Here is a 19,159-nt window from a genome sequence, read left to right as displayed (position 1 = left end):
TCTTCAAGAGGTCTGTGTATGTTCAAGCAATTGAGAAAATATATATGAACAAAAGGGAGAGCTGTGTTTTCACTATAATAAACATTTTCCCTTTGATGTAGTTACTCACAAGAGAAATAAATCTACGACAATGTCTGATGGATTTGAGGAACAGCAGTGAAATCCTGGAATGTATCCCACTTAACATACAGGAGAGCATTAACGTACAGATCTGAATTCTTATGCTTGAGCTTCTCATAAATACTATGCCCGTATCTGATGGCGCACTGAGGAATGTTTACCTCTATTCTATTACTCTATTGGCTTTTAATGTGTATTCAAATCACGTGTGAGGAAATATTAAGCACATTCTGATTACTCCAGTATACAGAGTTCTTTGATTATGATGAGTTGTAGTAAGGAAATGAAGATACCAATAGTTAACGTAAAGTAAGCCAAAATTCTGTGTGCAAGAAAACTAGCTTATTTGCTCATGCACATTTCCCTATGGAGCGTTGAATTTTTTGTGAAATGTTGAATAATGACGTAAGCATTACAATGATAACATCGTAATTTGATTAGCTTCTAATTGCTTGGTTCTTGATTATGAACGCTGAACATGTGCCTTAGGAGGGCAGCAGGTTCCCAAGGACTCTGCTAGTGGACAAAGCCTACAGGTGTGCTTAACATAGTTATGAATGCAGTCATCACACTCTAGCGTCAAGGAGTGGTCAGTTTTCTTCTATAAGGTTCAAGTCCAGTTCTGTGCAGTCTCTTTCAAAAGCCATCTTTTGCCCTCCATCTATTGCAGTCCTTTTATCTTCTTCCTCCTCTTCACTTTCGCTTAGTGGTCCAATGCTGGCTCGTCCCAGGAACTCAGCAGGGGAGACCGCAGATCGCTGCTCTGCCTGGAAAGACCCTGGAGCGATGCAGCCGCCTGTACCACACAGTGGGCTCTCGTGATTACCAATCTACACAGGAGAGGAGGAGGCATGATCATCATGTCACAAATCTAGCAATTAACATGTGGCAAAACACTTGTGGACCAGTCCAAGTCTCATTAATACAGCCGAGTCATCTGCTTCATACTTCTCCAGGATCCACACCCAAAAGGTAATAAAATACAGATGGTGCAGTGATTACATCAATGGCAATGCCAGGAAGTCTGCATGGATTGTAGCGCCCGTTTGTTTTTAAGTAAAGATTAACCGATTGAGTTAATGGTCTTGGCTGACACGAGCAAAGTATCATCCTAGACCACATCAACTCTAGAAACTTAAATGATATAAATGGCATTTAATCCCATTAAAATATGAAACGGATTTACCCATTTGACATTCATAGATCACAATGTGTAGGCAAGCACCAGGAGTGTCACAGCACGCTCACACACACACTTTAACTTTCTAGCTACCAAATTTGAATTCTGTGCTGGTGGTTCATTTAGACGACATAATATTAGCTAGAAATTAACTTTATAGAGACATTACATCCCAAAGTACATATTTTTCCTCTTAACTGTATTCCCATGAATCAATCTAGATTGTTTTTGTTGCGAGTTGCAGAGCGAGACTTCTGCTGTACAGACGTTTGCCTTCCCTTGATAATAATTTAACTAAATGGCACTCTGCTAATGGAGCTCAAAGCGCTAAAATAAATACTTTCCAGAAATCATGACCTGGTTACTCAAGATAATCCAGACCTTTTTGTAACTAGTTTAATTTAGGAACCATTTTCTTTCTACCGAACTATAACTGTATCACCGCGCAGAAGAAAGTGTGCATCTACTCATGGACAAGAGGCTCATAGCTCATCGTCACAAGCATGGGAACTCTCGTCCATGGGTAGATGCACACTTTCTTTTGGTGTGAAATGTCTCTTTAATAGTCAGAAAAAGCCTGCATTTAGGGATTTGCCTTGACAGCCATTTTGAACATGTGTTCAACAATGTGGCAAGTTAGTTTCGCCTTACTAGGCAGTTGCCAACAAGGAAACCTGTGACACAAATCAAATTATTAATGGGTCAAACTCTGGCTGGAACCGTTTTCAGTAGAGTGCATCACAGCCAATGGAGATCAGGAAAATGCAGCTTATGACACAAAAACACAACCCGGAACCCAATCCTGAGTGCACTGATGTGACTGGGACAGGTTTGTTGAAACGGATCTGGAGCCGTACTTCTTCACTAATCATCCATAAGTTAACATCAGGCTGAAATGAAGACAGCTGAATAGTTAAGGGCCACGCTTAGATTCCCGAGTTGCTGGGGATGGGGTACTCACATGGGCCAAATATTGCCCTCCAAGATCCAGAAGGCAGTGAACCCAGGCCCTCTGATTACATACTGTTACCAGCAAGAGGAGGCGATTGACAGAATCTACCCACAGCACTTTGGGGTTTCTTGCTCACCTGTGTCATCTTGCTGAAGTCGAGGCCTGGCCTGGGGCAGGGCAGAACATCTGGGTCATGGCGCCTCTTCAAGCGCGGTTTGCGCATGTCGCAGGGCTGCGAGTGGCAGCGCGGCAGCGCTGGGTGCAGGTCGCGCCTAGAGGAGGATGGCGTGCTGCAGGCTGAAGTGGGAGATGAAGACAGGGCTGGGTGCTCTATGCCAGGACTGCTATACATCAAAGCAGAAGCAGGGGAGGGCTGGGGGGGCAGGAGCACCATGGAGGCATCCTGAATGTGCACGGGGGAGAGGGAGAAGCGGCGCTGCGGAACTGAGTGGGAAACCAGGGGGGCTGGTGAGGAGGAGCAGGAGGAAGGAGTAGCAAAGGAGGCAGAACAGGCTCCTTTCAATTTGTCACAGGGGTCCCATGAGAAGCTCCAGGGTATCGGCGAGTCTGAGGACAGTGCTAAGCTAAAGAAGGTAGGGCTAGAAGAGGAGTGTAGGGAGGAAGAGGTGAAAGAGGAACTGGGACCACAAAGTGGCAAAGAGCTGGCTCCAGAGCTGGAACTAGATGCTCCTCCACTTTGGCAGCCACTTCTGACTGGGGTCCAAACCTTGGATGCACTAGGATGCCAGGTGGAGCGACACCGAGACAGGTCCTCTGGAACAGAGAGGGACCGGCAGTGGCGTTTTGGAGGTGGTGGAGGAGGTGAGCTTTGGAAAACCTGGTTTGTAAAAGAAACCTCTGGTCTCTGGAGGGGTTCTCCAGAGTGGGAAGGACACCATGGGGAGTCTAGTCCACAGGAATCACCCAGAAGGTTGGGTTTGGATAATGGGTGTGTAGCTGAGCTGATCTCTGAAAATACCAAAAGACAAGACATGAGACTAGGCAGGCAGATTTCCCCATCGAGAGGTTACAAACGCTGCACTAAATTCAATGAACTCGCCTTGTGATGATCTACAAGCACTCCATGAGACCGTGGGACTGGACCCCACTGCAGGTAATGACTGAAACAGAAATAAAATTAAATACAAAACTAGAACAAAAAACTAAGTGGTCCGAGAGAAAAAAAAAAAAAAAAAAAAAAAAAAAAAACCTTTTAAAATATGACAAGATTTAGTATCCTACTTACCACATTGACATTGAATGAGAAAGCCTTGTAATACGGCTCTTCCAAACTCTGCTTACGGAGCTGCTCTGTGATAAGCGTCACCATGTTTGTAGCAACTATCCACCGACGGACATGAGGAGGAGATTTACTGAGGGCAGTGGAAAGTGTGTTAGTCAGAATCCTGGCGTGGTTTGTGGTGTCCCCTCCACACCTCAACCAGCCAGACTGACCAGCTTTCCTCACTATGCCACCGTCATGTTTAAGCCACCTACAGGGACAGATGAAAAGGGATTCTTATGAAACAATGTCAACGATTACCGGACACCGGTCCCACACATTGCAGAGAAAGCACTTCATTGAAATAAATCAAATTGATTGAACAGTAGCTTATAAGTTTCTAGACAGATCCATCAGTCCTTGGATAGGAGTGTAAAATCTGCTAATTTCCTTTCCTCCAACATGTTGTAGTGGAGAAAAGCCTCCAGAAGAACAGAATGCCTGAAAAAAAAAAAAAGTGTTCCAAGTACCACATTACTATACATGACCCAGGCTAGGCTCTACATGCTGCCCCATTCACACATGAAAGGCAGAAGTTCATGTTCACAAAGGCCGAAGGGGAACACATGGGCATGAGGAGAGCCAGAACAAAGAAGCACTTCACATTCCATCATGCACAGTGAACTGGAGCATTTCTTATTGGTACTACAAACATGGAATAGTAAAAACTCAAAGAAAACCACAGAGTATGTCCAAATTGAAATCCTTTGGGGGAATGCCATCACAATCGTAGTCAGTTGGGTCCAACAAAATGTCAAGAGTTGAAGTGGTGAAGTGAATGGAAGGGGGAGGGAGAGACAAAAAAAAGGGAAAAGATGGGGGGGGTGTGAAAAATGAATGGGGATAGGGGTTGGAAGCATGCCTTAGTGTCTTTGCAAGGGGGACAAAAGAACAGTGACCTGGTCTCAAGGGCTTATATTACCAGGGAAAAGTCAACATGGTGTAATGTAGAGCAAAGGGCCACAAGACAACCTGCGTGCACGTTCCTGTTATTTACTTTGCATGCAAATGGCAACGTTAGCTGTTAAGAGCCAACAGTTACTCAATACACAAACATCTCTGAAGAGTAACCCACAGTGGCCCATCCCAGCAAACCTTTGCACTGCACAAAAACATCTCAAACTGAAACTAAAAGACTATTTATAAACTCTAGCCACAGCATTAAAATGTAGCATGTGTTTTGGGGGACTTTTGCACTGCAGTCTAACCTGCTGATCACCCCAAATCTAGAGCACATGTAATGCTGACATCCAGACAAGAAACATATTGAAACATAACGTTGATCAATTTTAAACTGTATTTAATCTGAATTCCAACGCTTGATGCCACGTAACAGTCCTCGTTGAAAAGGCTTTAACACTTGCTTTAGTCAGTCAGATGTGGCCAGGGCCTTCCACCCTGTGGCAAACATGGTGCTACATTGCTAGCCTAGTTCCACATGCCAGAACACACGCTACTTCACCCCATCCTTTAGCAGCAGCCACTGGCAAAACCTACAGACTCTATTCAAAAACAGCCAAGAGCAGTGCTGTCAACCACCAGCTGATGTACAACTTTAACGTAACTTTACCATGTTGTCCGACATTACAAACGTAAACGTTACTGTGAATGAATTATGTGACATTCTTAAAACGACTAGCGAGACACATATAGCACAGACACTATTAATTCACACTGGTGTTAGTGAGGATTATTAGCGTTAAGTAGTTCTGGCCTAACAAATAAGTTTAAGGCTACGAAAAACATTCATGTTTGACAAGAAGAAATTAACGCCACGTTGTCCGAAACATTAGCAGCACGAGAACTGTTTGTCATTGATAATGTAGGACTTACACATCAATAAAATTAGGCTAAATTAAGTATAGTATGTTGAGCAAAGTATAACGTTATAGTGAACTCGCTCTGCAACACGATGCAGCCCGTGGAGCACTTGGTTATTAGCCGGTGTCGTCAGCTAGCTGATAGGATAACATCCTGACGTTAGTCAGTCTGCTAACGGTACCGGTTAACGGCTTGTCATTGTGCCCAGATGTACCCGTGATTCATTAGACTAAAATAGGAAAAGGGACGTTGATACATTTATAATAATATCAGTTGTAACTGAATCAGTTGTAGCATTAGCTTGGCTACGCAGTCTGTTTGAAAGCTAGCATGCTACAGCTGTCCTGATGTATTACCTGCATTCAGTGGTTCCTTAGCAACCGAAGCTGAAGACTGTGCACCGGACTGAGGGAGTATTTATAGCCTTTGGACCGTACCAATACAGAGGGGTTTTCAATACGCTGCCTTAAAAAATGCAATATGAGGAAACCCCACAATACTTATACAGCGCATACTTTTACAATAAATACCTTTATTTTTAACGTGTTCCCAATTGAAAACGAGAAACATAGCAAAATATGTCGCACTTATTTTGGAAGTCTCTGTCCCATTAACAACCCCCACAGTTGAGCCCTTCTAAATAAGGCCACAGCATAAACCAAACAACCAATATTATATATAAACTAAAAATCTATCATGGACGTATGCGTGGTGGATGTCAAGACTAGATGACAAGATAGCTGTCATTGGGCATTCAGTGTAAACAGTGTGAAGGAAAGGAGACAGTAGAGTGTCCTGTGTTAATGCAGGAAGTATGAAGAGGAAAGAGGTTGCAGGAATACAAGGGCTAGGACGAGGAGAGGTCACTAAAGAGGAGACTGACTCGGTGGAAGGGAGACAAATTATATTTAAGCTTTCGAAAGCAATCGGACTTTTTAAAAGGTCTGTAATAGAATGAGGATGGTGGACGATTAGATCCAGTAGGGGGCAGTAATGCAATTTACGGGACGAAAACTACCGTAAAAAAACTTCAAAGAGAAGGAGAACTGTCATTGAGCAGCGCTCTTCCCCTCAGTAGTCTTTGGTATTCGTTACAGAGAAACCCAAAAACAATATGGCAGTTGAAAAACTCAGGAAAGAAGAAACTCTCGAAATGAGGAGGAGATTAATCGGGTATGTAAAAGTGAAACTGACTGTCTTGATGCTCGTTGGTACACATATTGTGCTGCTGTGCAGCATTTGCACGAAAGTTACTGACACGTAGTAATTTCTTCGATCACAGGCAGTCATGTAGACTGTTTTATTCAGACGATCCTGTGAAAATAGTGAGAGCGAGAGGCCAATATCTATTTGATGAAAACGGCGAGCGCTATCTGGACTGCATCAGCAACGTTCATCATGGTAACACATGTACCACCCGGTGCATAGTCCATTTATTACCGTTGTGTAACACTTTATATTACCCTCCGCCTGTCTACTAATGGCAGCACGTTTTTAATGCTGTTTTTAAAGTAACATACAGTATGACTCCTTTCGTAGTGGGCCACTGTCACCCCAGCATCACTGCAGCTGCAGCAGTACAGATGGACCTGCTGAACACAAACTCACGATTCCTGCACGACAACATAGTCACGTATGCAGACCGGCTGGCTGCCACCCTGCCCGAGAAGCTGTGCGTGTTCTACTTTGTAAACTCTGGGTAAGCTGTGCGCCCCCACACATACACACACACACATACACACACACACACACACACACAGAAAGAATAGTACTCCTGAAGTACCACTCCTGTGATTTTACATCTGCTCTCCTGACAGTTCAGAGGCCAATGATCTTGCCCTTCGCTTGGCTCAGCAGTACACCCAGCACGAGGACGTCATTGTGCTTGACCAGTAAGTATTCTGTACTACTGCAACACATTCCCCCCCCCCCCCCCACCCAGACAATACAGTCAATTACAATGAACTCTCCTTTTATACTAGTGCATACCATGGGCATCTAATGTCTCTCATTGACATTAGTCCGTACAAGTTCCGGAAACTGGCAGGACAGAAAGAATGGGTTCATGTGGTGTGTAAATTTACCATCATCTCACAAAACCGCTGACCAACAGTGGACCTGTCTGTCTGTCTGAAAGAACGTGTTTCATCCTCCTAGGCACCGTTACCAGACACCTACAGAGGCGTATACGGAGAGGATCACCCCAACCCCGGCCAAGCATACGCTGATACAGTGAAAGACCTAATAGAGGAGGTGCACAGGAAGGGTCGTAAGGTCTTTAAAACAGTTTTACGCAGCATGGATCAAATCAGCAATTCTCTTAACACCTTTAATGTATAATGGTGTAATAAACATGAATGCATGCCATTCATGTTACTTATTTACTACACTTTCCATACAGATCTCGGCCTTCTTTGCTGAGTCATTGCCAAGTGTCGGAGGACAAATCATCTTGCCCCGAGGATACTCGACTAAAGTCGCAGAGTGAGTGGTGACTCATTTTCAGGTCCTGCTTTGGCTCAGCCACACCTACGTTAGTGTTGACACGGTGCATCTCCCACAGATACGTGCGCTCAGCTGGCGGAGTGTTTGTGGCAGACGAGGTGCAGACGGGTTTTGGCCGCGTGGGAAGTCATTTCTGGGCGTTCCAGCTGCACGGGGAGGGTTTCTGTCCCGACATAGTGACCATGGGTAAACCCATGGGCAATGGGCATCCCCTGGCATGTGTGGCTACCACTGTAGAAATAGCCGGAGCTTTCACAGCCAATGGAGTGGAGTACTTTAATACGGTGACTATACAGTAGCCGTAACACATTATGAACACATTCTTCAAGTTGCTTTCTGTAGCTGCTCACAGCTGTAGAGACAGCCAGGGTGTCATAAGGAATACAACATCATTCTCAGTATAGTGTGATAGCACAGTAAGACCTTTTATTATTAGTAAACTGATGTCGGTCACACACAGATGGTGTCTTTTAAGGTAAAAAGTTCTCTTTTCATGTGGTAGTAATGTTGATCACTGACTGTTTGACGTCTGTTGATCCGTTCACCAGGACCACTTTTTAACAACTATGCTGCTGCATAAAACATAATCACTAATAAAGAATTCCCAAAGTCAATTGCTAAAAAATTTCTGCTTTTAAGCAAACTTATTTCTATTGAAATCTCTTTTAACATCCTCTCGTTGAGCATGCATACATAAACGTGAAATTATTTGTTTTTTTCCCTATAACTTCATGCAGTTCGGAGGGAACCCGGTGTCCTGCGCTATTGGCCTTGCATTGCTCGATGTGATAGAGAAAGAGGACCTGAGAGGAAACGCCCAACGGGTTGGAGCACATCTTAAAGATTTGCTCACAAAGATACAAACACGACATCAAGTGATTGGCGATGTCAGGTAAGGATGCCATGACTAATGCACTCAGGCATTAAAACTCATTACGACCAACGCTGTTCTATTCTCTAGAGTCCATGGCATTTATTCAGACTGGAATAATAAATAAGAACGATGAAAAACCATTTTCATGGTGGGTGCTCAGGCTTGAGATATGCAGGGCATCTGAGATAAAGTGTCATCACATGGGAGATACAACTTGTAGCTTATGTGCAATTATGTAATTAAAGACTCTTGGGTTTTAAAAATAATGTATGTGTAAAAGTGCACAGGACCTTTTAAGTATGAAAATGTGCTACTGTGGCATAAAAGTCTTGTGAAAAGGGCCTATAAAGGCACTTGCTCTTCCTTAGCCAATAGTCCAAATTTGAGCGTGCAGATTCCTTTCATTAGAGTACCAAGCACAACTAAAAGAGGGAAATAAATATATAAACAGCAGTAACTTGTTAAATTAAGCATTTTTGGGCTATATACATATTTAATTCGACAGGGAGATGCTCTAAAATTAAATCATCTGTTCTGTTATTCAAATGTTACTTGATGTTGTGGGTCAGAGGGGTTCCTAGGAGTCAACCTCATAGCCCTATGATGTGTTTTTTTTACAGAGGTGTGGGACTGTTTGTGGGTGTCGAGCTGGTTACAGACAGGGAGCGTAAGACTCCTGCCACAGAAACAGCAGCACGTGTGGTGAAGAGGTACCGTGTCGTAATACTGACGACATACAGCCAGATTTTCTTGTATTCAGTCTCTGCCGAGTGGTTTGTTGATATAACTCCATGTTCCTTTTACATTAGGTTAAAAGAGGATGATAAAATCTGTATCAGTACAGATGGACCCTGGGAAAACGTTGTGAAGTTTAAACCTCCGATGTGTTTCAGTATGGAGGACGCAGAGCTGGTGGTTCAATGTATTGACCGCGTCCTCACAGGTTAGTTACACTAACACCTCAGCCTACAGCTGTTACTACAGGGTCGGTCGTAGGTATACATCTACTAATGCACTTAGTGTGAAAGATCCATATAGTCTTGATACCACACATTTGTAATTTATGTGTTGCATAACTTTCAGTTCTCTTGTTCTCAGACATGAAAGCCAGTGACAGTTAAACCGGAAAAGGAAGACATCTAAGGTTTGTTAAACCTGTAGAAAAACTTTTAATTGCATCAGACATTGTCAGATGGTCACATTCATAAAGTCCAGAGGTAGAGATTTGAATGCCTATACTTTCAGTAGATCAAACAAGTTCATTTCACTCAGAACATGTTGCCGTGTGGTCACTGTTTTTTGAAATTGAATAATCAAAGTCTCATAATTAGCGTCTATCAGCACATCGTCATATCATAGCTCAACTATGAAAGTGGGGGCAGTACATTTTAAAAGGCTGCCAGTCGTCTAGAGCATCACTAATTATCCGTTTCTCCCCCAGGTGTTCACAGCCATTTTAAGGCATGAATGAGATGCAGTCACATAGCTGATGAAACACAGCCAGTGGGAGGAGTTGCCAGCTTTGGCACATTGTTGCCATCGTGGTCCACTACAAGATGCTAATGTAACACTAATGAACTCCCAGTTATATTTTTCTTCTTCAAATAAAATCATTTTATCTTTAAATCCTGACTCCTCACAGCAGCTGTGCATGTTTTATAATTAGTCTCAACTTACAACACTGATCAGCAACATGTTCTCAATACAGCACGGCTGAGATAAGCACTTACCAGACCACTATCGTTACCTCTCGGTCACATTCAGAAAAATGCTCAAGTAGTGCAGTTTCACATCTAGTGGGGCGGGTATTAACACTCAGCCAGTTATCCTGCAGGCAGCGACGCCCTCTCCCACAGCATCCGTAGAGATGTTAACATTACTCATGACAAAACAAGCAAGCCATTTAACAGTACAAAACATTTAACATTACCTTTACAAATAATAACAAAAGGATCCATGTGTAATATAAACCAAAAGTTTATTTCTATCAATTTGCCCAAGACACTAGAGGAATGAGTTTCCAGTGAGAGAGGGAGTACCCTCTTACATTAACAGGCTTGCGTTCAGTTGAATAACACTAGTAAAGCCACTTAAAATTGCAGACATGATGGGGGGGAAGAATCTCCTTAAAAGCCAAAAAAAAAAGAAAAAAAAAAAAAGATGCTGGTTGTCTTTGTCTACTACGCGATCTGCAAACATTCACTTAACACTCTTACAATGAACCCTTTGATTAGTTTAAATCCCTTATTTTTGCCTCACCCCACATCTGAAGCCATGCAACTTGCATCCAACATTCAGCACGGGAGAAAATAACTAAAGATCTAGAAACACCAAAAAAAACAAAAAAAAACAAAAAAAAAAACGTTTTATTTGTGAGCTTTAAAAGCTCTTGCTCCTGCTCATCTGTAAATCCAGTAGACATGTAAAAATACAACCATACAATACATTAGATTCAAAAAGGTACCAAAAAGTACAGTAAAAATAACACTTCCATCACTGGAAATGTAAATGGACACAAAACAATATAAAATAAAAAGTGGAAAAGTGACATTTGCTTCCCCAGTTCCTCACTTGATCTGTACAAATGGAGCATGAGTCCAAATTTCTGCCAACTCCAAAGGAAAAGCCAGAGCCCATGTTGGTTGTGGTCAGACCATGGATCTCTTTTTCTTATTTACTTTAGACCTTAAGAGAAAAACACGGTGCTTAACGTTACTGAGAATAAACCAAATAAGGCATGCAAGTTACACACAGACAGACAGGTGCATGAATGAGTTTGACAGGTCAGTGAATGGACAGACAAACTTTTGTTTTGGGGGGGGAGGGGGGGGGGGGGGGGGGGGGCACGACCGCTAACTATTACACCTAGCACCCGGGTGAAAGGTGTAACGGTCCTTATTCCTGTTCTCAAACCACCACCAACTCAACCCTTATTGATCAAGTAGTAGAGATGCATCTTAAGATGGCTGACAGGTGGAATGAATCCATCTTTAATGATCACAGACCCCACAACACAGCCTACCCTAACCCCACCACAATGCTTGAATGGATTTAGAGTAGATGGAGATCTTTGGGGTCAAAAAGGCACCAATGGTTACAGCTATGTTCTCATACTACCACGGATGATGCAAAAATGCATACCTGCACTACGTGTGATCAGTATGGCTTGTAGCTACTCTGGTGGCCTCCACGTCTTGGAGTTTTCCCATAGCTTGTATTGCCCTGGTCTGGAGGACAAGAGAAAAAGGGACTGAGTTCTTCTGTACAACAAGGAGGACCAAGAAAATAAAGTTTCTCTCATTCTTTTTTCTTTCCCGGGGGGCACTTATCGCTTACTGTAGTCGTAGCCACCCCCATAGCCGTAATAACCAGCAGAGTAGTCATAGTTGCCGCCGTAGCCGCCATATCCGTAGCCTTGCTGTCCGTAGCCATAGTTCTGGTTGTATCCTTGGTTCCAGTAGTTGTTGTAACCTTGATTCCAGTTCTGGCCCTGGCCTAGAAACAACAGGTGAGGCCTTCGTCACAACTCTCCAGCACACAGGGCCCAGGTAGTTACTCGGCACAAATGTTTTGAGTATAGTCTAACAGAAGGATTTTGCTGGTAGACAGACACGGTGCTTACCGCCACGGCCTCGGCCACGTCCTCCGTATCCACGGGCCCCGTACTGCTGCTGCACGTAGACCTCTTTGGGCTGGGCTATTTTAATTTCACACTGGAACACCACACAAGAGCACATTACGTTGCAGCTCGGCATGACTTTCCGCTAAATTCATGAAACTCAATACAGCATACCGTGTTTCACCGGTATGCAGAATGTGCGGTATGCAGTTACCTTGCTTCCACCGACGTTGTGGTATTTCTTCTCCATGACCTTCTTGACAGGAGTCTCGTCTTTATACGTGATGAATACGAATCCCCTCCTCTTTTCTGTCTTTGGATCTTGTGGAAGTTCAATGGTCTCCACCTACACGAGAGGAGAGCGGTCAACGCTGACAATATCTCGAGCACTAAATTCCTTAATAAACCGACAAATGTGTTAAATACCGTACCTCTCCAAAGGTCCCAAAGTACTCCTGAATGACTTCCTTTGAAGTGTCGGGGTTAAGGCCTCCCACAAAGATTTTCTTGACGGGATCTTTCTTCATGGCCATGGCCTTCTTGGGGTCGATCACTCGCCCATCTAGCCGATGCTCCTTCTGCTCGAGAACCTAAAAGAAAGAGGAAAATATTGAAACTCGCCTGCTTTGTACACGTAAGTTACGTTGGCTCCGACATAATTTCTTCCCCGCTCACCTTTTCGACGCCTCCTGCCTCTTTAAAGAGAATGAAGCCGAAGCCCCTTGACCGGCCCGTCTGCTGGTCCATCTTGATGGTGCAGTCTGTCACCTCACCAAATTTAGTGAAGTAATCTTTGAGGTCCTTCTTGCTCGTTTCCCAGCTGAGACCACCAACAAACATTTTCCTGTGCACAGAGAGAAGGAGGACATGTTCAGCATTACAGGCCAGCCCGCTCTAACTTTAAATGAGGGGGGTAAATGTACACACTGTTCCAGAACATCTGTCAACCCAATGACGTAGGGGGAGGGGGCTCCAGCTGCTGTAGCTTAAAGCTGCATTTACAACATTAATTCAATCGAATAGAAATCCTTTCGATACGAACACATCAGACACCGCATATCAACGGTTTGTCGCGAACTAATACATGCTAGATTAGATCCCTGCTGAAGCGCCCATCCCCCCCTCGTCCGCTCTGCATATGGCGCCAACAAAGGCCGGTTGAACAAAGAGACATAGGGAACCACGGGCGCTTTGCTAATAAATGTTGGATATCACGAAAGAAACATTTCCACCATTTTTTTTTTTTTAACTCACCCTGCATCCTCCTCGCCTTTGCTGGCGTCGATCTGTCCGCCCTCTGTTCCGCCGTTTAGCGAGTTGCCGTCGCCGTCGGGCCCTGCGCCCTCTTCGCACTCCTCATTCACGGCGATGCTCTCCTCGTTCCCGTCGGTCCCGTCGTCGTTGCCCTCCTCGGTGTGCTCGGCTCCGTTAAAATCATCGTCGACTTCGTGGCCGTTTTCTGATGTTTCCATATACTGCTGCTCTGTCTCGGACATTTTGTACTATTATACCTAAAACCCATAAAAAAAGCAAAACATATTCACACATCCGACGGTTATATAATGCCTCATGCTACGCCATTTACACGGTGCCCGTGCATGCATATACCACCATTTTGACCGGCACGACCGCGTTCCATACATTTAACATTCATTCGTATTTGTAGCAGTGTCAGCAAAACGGCAACTCTGTATCGTTTACGTACACAACACGATGACCAGCCCGCATCGATAGCACACTCATGGTGGGAGATTAGAAACAGCGTAACCTTCTGCATCGCGCTGATAAACCAAGCCTGGACTCGACAACTGAAATTCGCAGTTACATAACGCAAAGGCCGCGCTAGCCGCGATATACGCCTTATATGTACTAGTATTTAAATACATTACGTCTATCAGAAAACCGATGAAAACACTACAACAATCCGAGTACTTACGTGACAATATAATGACAATACCAAGGTTAAAGAAGTACGAAAACCTGCTTACTGGTCAAACAACCGGAGAGCTCTCTTCAAGATGGATTCTCCCACACGACGACAACTCGTGGTTGGTTTTCTAGAACCGGCAGGAAAAAACGCCATTTCTGTGGAGAAGCAACCTGATTGGATGAATGCCGCTGTCACTCATGACTCCGACCAATCACATACACGTGCCTTTCTTTCCACAGAAGATGTTCACGCCCTTAACACACAGGAAGGAACTCCGAGTCCCCTTTCTGCGTCGAACGAAAAAGAGTTGCTCACTGCTCAGCAATTTAAAAAAAAAGGTTTGATGAATTGCGACTGTTGCGTTGAACGATGTGTCAAAGCATTACTCTTTATCTGCTTTTCACTCTGGACCTGATACAAATGCAACAGTAGTCCGGACCATGCTCGTGGAAATGAACGGTGCCCTGCCGATGTGTGAAAACTGTTAAAATGTAGATCTTGGCATCTCTGTATGAACATTAATGACGGATAAACTCAGTGATCTGCCATCAAGTTTTCTATGTGTACATGGACAACTATATGCTATGAAGGTGACTTTCTTTCAACGACTACTGTACAAGTTTTAAAGAAATACTCAACATGAGTTGGACAAAATAACAGATACCTAACAATAATGACATCATATACATTATCAAGTACAATAGGTTCCCAATAAACACAGTTATATCAAGTTTGTATGCAGTTTTTGTTGGGCGGTGGGCTGAGAGGTGTTGGTTCATCTCTATGAGAGATGGTGAGTTGATCCAGTAGACGGTGGGGACGGTTTGATATTAACTGGAATGTGTTGCTTGTTAAAGTAAAATTCTCTTGATTTATTGTCCACTCGTCTATTTCTTACCACTGCTTATCCTGTGCAGAACCAGCAGCCATCTGTCTACAGTGAGTTAGGATCCACACACAAAGCTACTCTCATAGTTACTGCAGACCAGATAACTCATAGTCACATGAAAGTTAAAGACTAAAACATCAAGCCACGTCATAGTATGTAAGTCTTTTCTCTATATTTTCTCTTTGGTTGCTGAATAACTATCACGTGATACTAATGTTGCAGGTCATTGGGATTATTATCAATAAGCAATATGTTAACTAACATGCAGACTACTGTAAGCCTGAATAAAATACTGAAATGCTCTGAAGTAACTTTGTTCATTCAGTAACATATCTGCTTTATTTACAAGCTGTAGTACTTTGACATAAAATACATTTTGTGTTTGAGCACTAGTTCCAGAGGAGCAACAAGAGATGAAGCTGGTAGACCAGAATATATCATATGAGTGTTTTGTCCATTTAGTGAATGTAATCAACTAAACGCAGGTCAAACAAGTCATCCAATTCATTCATCACGCTCATTAAATCAAATGAAAACGTTTTAACCCACTGGCTAATTTACTACAGTTCCAGATGACATAAGAGACCTGGTGGGATGGGGTGCTTTGTTAAAAAAAAATTAAATCTGTGATATTTGTTTTACTGAATGATTCGGAGCAGTTGTTAGTGTTCTCATGTAAAGCTACTGAACTTTGATTATGAATCAAGTCACACCCTTTACCAGTTTTACCAGAAAGCAAACATAGCAAAGGATTAGCACTGAAAAGACATTTTATTTTATCATATTACTGAATAGATACATGTGTTTATAAATGATGTATTTGTTGTCATTCTGCCTCTTCTACAGGGGCTCCATCGCATATTTTAGGCTTGTTTGGGTCGTTGTTGATCAGCCAGTCAGCAAGCCAAATCTATTGAAGAAAAAAGTGGATAACAGAGAAATATGTTTCAGGGACCAAAGCTCAACACTAGTAAACAACATGTTAACAGCAATGAATAACAATAAATAACTGTATACCTTCACATGTTGAGCATGGAATACTTACACAGGGGTTGTGTGGCTTTTGCTTGCAGAGCTCAGTGAGTCCAAGGAGCAGAGTTGGGTTTACATGCTTGCTCAGGTATTCTTTGGTGGCTTCTCTTGAGGGAAAGGGCTCAATTACCGCTGCAGAGAAAAAGCATGTGGGGGTGCATTTGTGGTCAATACGATACATGGTTTCTATACGAACAGTAAGTGTGGTTCTGTGCATTGCTTACAGTTTGGGAACATGAATTTGATCTCTCTTTCAGCCGCATGAAATGACTCGCTGCCATGGAGTGCGTTTTTGAGTTCAGAAGTGCCGTATTTTGCTCTGAGGCTGCAGAGGAGAAATACATCACATTCATATAAACATCTCTGCTAGTGTTGACATGACTGCAAACTTTTACCGCTCTACATTATTTAAAAATAAGGAACCATGATACCAATTCATAGAATGACCCGCACTCAAAGGGCATGGTCATAATATGGAGGCAGGGGCCCAGAATCACAATCAATTACGTATACATTTGCACATATAAAAACCACTGCTTGATCAAGTGTTTCCATTGCAACCTGAATACAGACTGTACCAATACCACTCAGAATATTTTGAGTACTTTTTCAAAACTGTAGCGAATTTACTAAAACACTATGCTTGAAGTAACATTATTATTTTGTTAATATAATGTGTCCAACAGTAGTGCTCCCTGTCTGAGCTAAGGATAGTTGGCATGTTATCACAGAAATATTCAAGTATTGTGACACCCTAATATGGATGTGCTCACACGTTATATTCAGGTTTTTTTGGGACATATGCAGAATTTGCATTGGTAGTATAAGTATAAGTTAACAGACTGACCACTCTGGATGAGTTTCTCTGGCCTTGGTGCGGTTCACAGGCCCGATGATGGACCTCCAGTGGGCGATGGCGTTGTGACGGGCCAGAGTCATGGCCATGATGGGGCCAGAGCTCATGAAGGCAGTCAAGCTGGGAAAGAAGAGCCTTCCATAGAGGTGTGCGTAGAAGTCACAGCATTGCTCTGGACTTAGCTGCAGCCTCCGTTTCTGCCACAGGAATGAAGTATTGGACACTTCAGCATGGTATGTGTTGAGCAGGACATTGTTAGCGCTCTCTGGTGGACAAACTAGATCATGGTTTCTGTTTCTCTGTTGCATAAAAATATCTTTTGCATTATTGTACTGCAATTTCTTGTCACATATCAGCCAAATTACATGCAGAGTACCACATATGTTTGGATAAATAAGCCATGTTGATGTATTAGTTAGACTCGGCACTTGTTTAGGTAGGGGCATCGTACAATACAAGACAAAATATTGCTTCAGAAATCAGATTAGTTGCATCAACCCCGTCCTGACAATATACAGCACATGCTATAGTTTACAGAGTTTACATTTGAACCAACCTGCAAGATGGTGAAGCCTGATTTTAGGATAATATCCTCAATCTCCTCAGCTTTGTGGATGGCATCTGGTTTGATGAGAGCCAGAGTTTCCTCCACATAGATGCGAGGATATAAAGTTTGGTTCATCTTCTCCTGCAGCCTTTAACAGCTAGCTAACGTTAGCGAATAAAGTTACGATGTTTTCATCAGTACCATCAACTAAACTGTTATTATTCTACATAAGTAACAGTAGGTTTACATCCAACACACGTAAAGTTAGCTGGTAAATGTATCCGAGTAGTTACTCGCTGGTTTTAACTGCCGTTAGTTCACGAGTTGTGTTTGGGTTGCTAGGAAACCATTACAAAACTACGGCAGCCCACACTGGTTAATCGACACAATATACATTAGTTTGGTTTTATATTCAAGTGGCAAACTCGGAAGATTTAAGTCTAAATAAATGTCTGTTAAGTCTCAGTCTATCGCTGAAAAAGTTGACACTGGTGATTGAGACTAGGGCCTACTGATGAAAGTACTGCAATATTTACATACTTACAGTATTACAAATTAGGGGTCTTCGGCGACATTCACGGGAAAAATATATTTCACATATTTATTCGCATCAAATTATCACATACTTCCTCTGAAAAATCAAACAATTCTGAAAAATAGCATGCTAGTATAGAATTTCGGACAAAGTCCACGACGCCAGTACACCTTTGATTCTAAGATATTACAAATGCAAAAAGGGGGTACATTATTTACACTAAAATAAATAAAGTGTTGGCACAAATCAGGAAACCAGAAATCATTGTCTGATTCTTTCCTAACTTTATGGATTTACGTTTCCGTAACCCAACGTTAGACATGAATCGTTCACTTATTATTGCTTTGTTGAGGTTTGAATGCACTGTTGTCCTGACTGTTACACAAGTTTTATTAAGTAAAACAATAACATGTATTATAATCAGAGTTGAAAGGAAGACGTAAAAAGCTCTTTTCAAACAGTCTTTTATTCAAAGTAGATTGCGACGTTTTTAGCGAGTTCCAATAGTGACCTGCCACACTCTGATCAGGTTGTCAGTGTAGCCAGCAAACAGGGTCTGTAAAGAAAAATAAACAGGGATAAAGGAACATTGTTTATTTAAATTCTGTATCGTACCATTACTATTCAAATAAGTGTGTTTCTATTTCCCCTCATATTTGCAGGACTGTCAGCATTAACATCAGAGTTAAAAGTGATTGGGTATAATCACCAGGGATTAAACACTGATAGCCACTGAAATAGGTCTGAGTGTGATGTACCTGTCCATCAGCAGACCATGCCAGGGAAGTGCACTGTGGGGGTTCGGCCTTGCTGTTTGTGCTGATCACTTCCTGTCTCAGCTCATCCACAATGATCTTGCCCTCCAGATCCTACATGAGGAAAAGAAAACAGAGGCAGAAGGATCAATGAGGGAAATTGATGTCGCCCAAATACATTACACAATATATAAATTGGTCTAGACTAGAGCTCAGAAACAGCCTCTTTATCATCATAGAATACAGATGGCATAGTTAGAAT

At 42.8% G+C, this 19,159-nt stretch overlaps 4 protein-coding genes across 10 annotated transcripts; 1 reads left to right on the top strand and 3 right to left on the bottom strand.

The window, feature by feature from the left end:
* Window positions 1–234: 234 nt before the first annotated feature.
* On the bottom strand, window positions 235–7,233 carry LOC116389267 (protein FAM53C-like). 2 transcript variants are annotated; one of them, XM_031857828.1, is made up of 5 exons: window positions 5,712–7,233; window positions 3,499–3,745; window positions 3,313–3,373; window positions 2,389–3,221; window positions 235–950 (listed from the first exon to the last, which is right to left on the bottom strand). In XM_031857828.1, the coding sequence occupies exons 2-5, from the start codon at window positions 3,580–3,582 to the stop codon at window positions 711–713; spliced, it is 1,218 nt and encodes a 405-aa protein (XP_031713688.1). In that variant the 5' UTR covers window positions 3,583–3,745; window positions 5,712–7,233; the 3' UTR covers window positions 235–710. The 2 variants fall into 2 exon arrangements, with proteins under 2 accessions (XP_031713688.1, XP_031713689.1); XM_031857829.1 differs by lacking the exon at window positions 5,712–7,233 and having other exon boundaries at window positions 3,499–4,330.
* Window positions 6,042–10,360, top strand: phykpl (5-phosphohydroxy-L-lysine phospho-lyase). Of its 2 annotated transcripts, XM_031857823.1 has the most exons (13): window positions 6,044–6,528; window positions 6,638–6,756; window positions 6,895–7,054; window positions 7,173–7,247; window positions 7,338–7,425; window positions 7,513–7,629; window positions 7,757–7,839; window positions 7,919–8,144; window positions 8,598–8,752; window positions 9,355–9,444; window positions 9,544–9,677; window positions 9,833–9,878; window positions 10,176–10,360. In XM_031857823.1, the coding sequence occupies exons 1-12, from the start codon at window positions 6,470–6,472 to the stop codon at window positions 9,853–9,855; spliced, it is 1,329 nt and encodes a 442-aa protein (XP_031713683.1). In that variant the 5' UTR covers window positions 6,044–6,469; the 3' UTR covers window positions 9,856–9,878; window positions 10,176–10,360. The 2 variants fall into 2 exon arrangements, with proteins under 2 accessions (XP_031713680.1, XP_031713683.1); XM_031857820.1 differs by having other exon boundaries at window positions 6,042–6,528; window positions 9,355–9,677.
* A 327-nt stretch (window positions 10,361–10,687) lies between these two features.
* Window positions 10,688–14,412, bottom strand: hnrnpaba (heterogeneous nuclear ribonucleoprotein A/Ba). 4 transcript variants are annotated; one of them, XM_031857830.1, is made up of 9 exons: window positions 14,342–14,412; window positions 13,608–13,864; window positions 13,029–13,197; window positions 12,785–12,943; window positions 12,568–12,699; window positions 12,357–12,447; window positions 12,071–12,229; window positions 11,876–11,961; window positions 10,688–11,419 (listed from the first exon to the last, which is right to left on the bottom strand). In XM_031857830.1, exons 2-8 carry the CDS (start codon window positions 13,847–13,849, stop codon window positions 11,891–11,893), a joined length of 1,023 nt encoding a protein of 340 aa, XP_031713690.1. In that variant the 5' UTR covers window positions 13,850–13,864; window positions 14,342–14,412; the 3' UTR covers window positions 10,688–11,419; window positions 11,876–11,890. The 4 variants fall into 4 exon arrangements, with proteins under 4 accessions (XP_031713690.1, XP_031713693.1, XP_031713691.1 ...); XM_031857833.1 differs by having other exon boundaries at window positions 14,290–14,350; XM_031857831.1 differs by lacking the exon at window positions 14,342–14,412 and adding an exon at window positions 14,059–14,264.
* A 1,488-nt stretch (window positions 14,413–15,900) lies between these two features.
* nme5 (NME/NM23 family member 5) lies at window positions 15,901–18,621 on the bottom strand. 2 transcript variants are annotated; one of them, XM_031857836.1, is made up of 5 exons: window positions 17,617–18,621; window positions 17,052–17,257; window positions 16,429–16,529; window positions 16,218–16,336; window positions 15,901–16,082 (listed from the first exon to the last, which is right to left on the bottom strand). In XM_031857836.1, the coding sequence occupies exons 1-5, from the start codon at window positions 17,740–17,742 to the stop codon at window positions 15,999–16,001; spliced, it is 636 nt and encodes a 211-aa protein (XP_031713696.1). In that variant the 5' UTR covers window positions 17,743–18,621; the 3' UTR covers window positions 15,901–15,998. The 2 variants fall into 2 exon arrangements, with proteins under 2 accessions (XP_031713696.1, XP_031713695.1); XM_031857835.1 differs by lacking the exon at window positions 17,617–18,621 and having other exon boundaries at window positions 17,052–17,601.
* Window positions 18,622–19,159: the final 538 nt, after the last annotated feature.

The sequence above is a fragment of the Anarrhichthys ocellatus genome, unplaced genomic scaffold (genome assembly GCF_004355925.1).
Source record: "Anarrhichthys ocellatus isolate YVR2014 unplaced genomic scaffold, GSC_Weel_1.0 scaffold19, whole genome shotgun sequence".
Taxonomy (NCBI): Eukaryota; Metazoa; Chordata; class Actinopteri; order Perciformes; family Anarhichadidae; genus Anarrhichthys; species Anarrhichthys ocellatus.
Note: the sequence above shows the minus strand (reverse complement) of the source record. Positions and strands in the feature narration are given on the sequence as shown.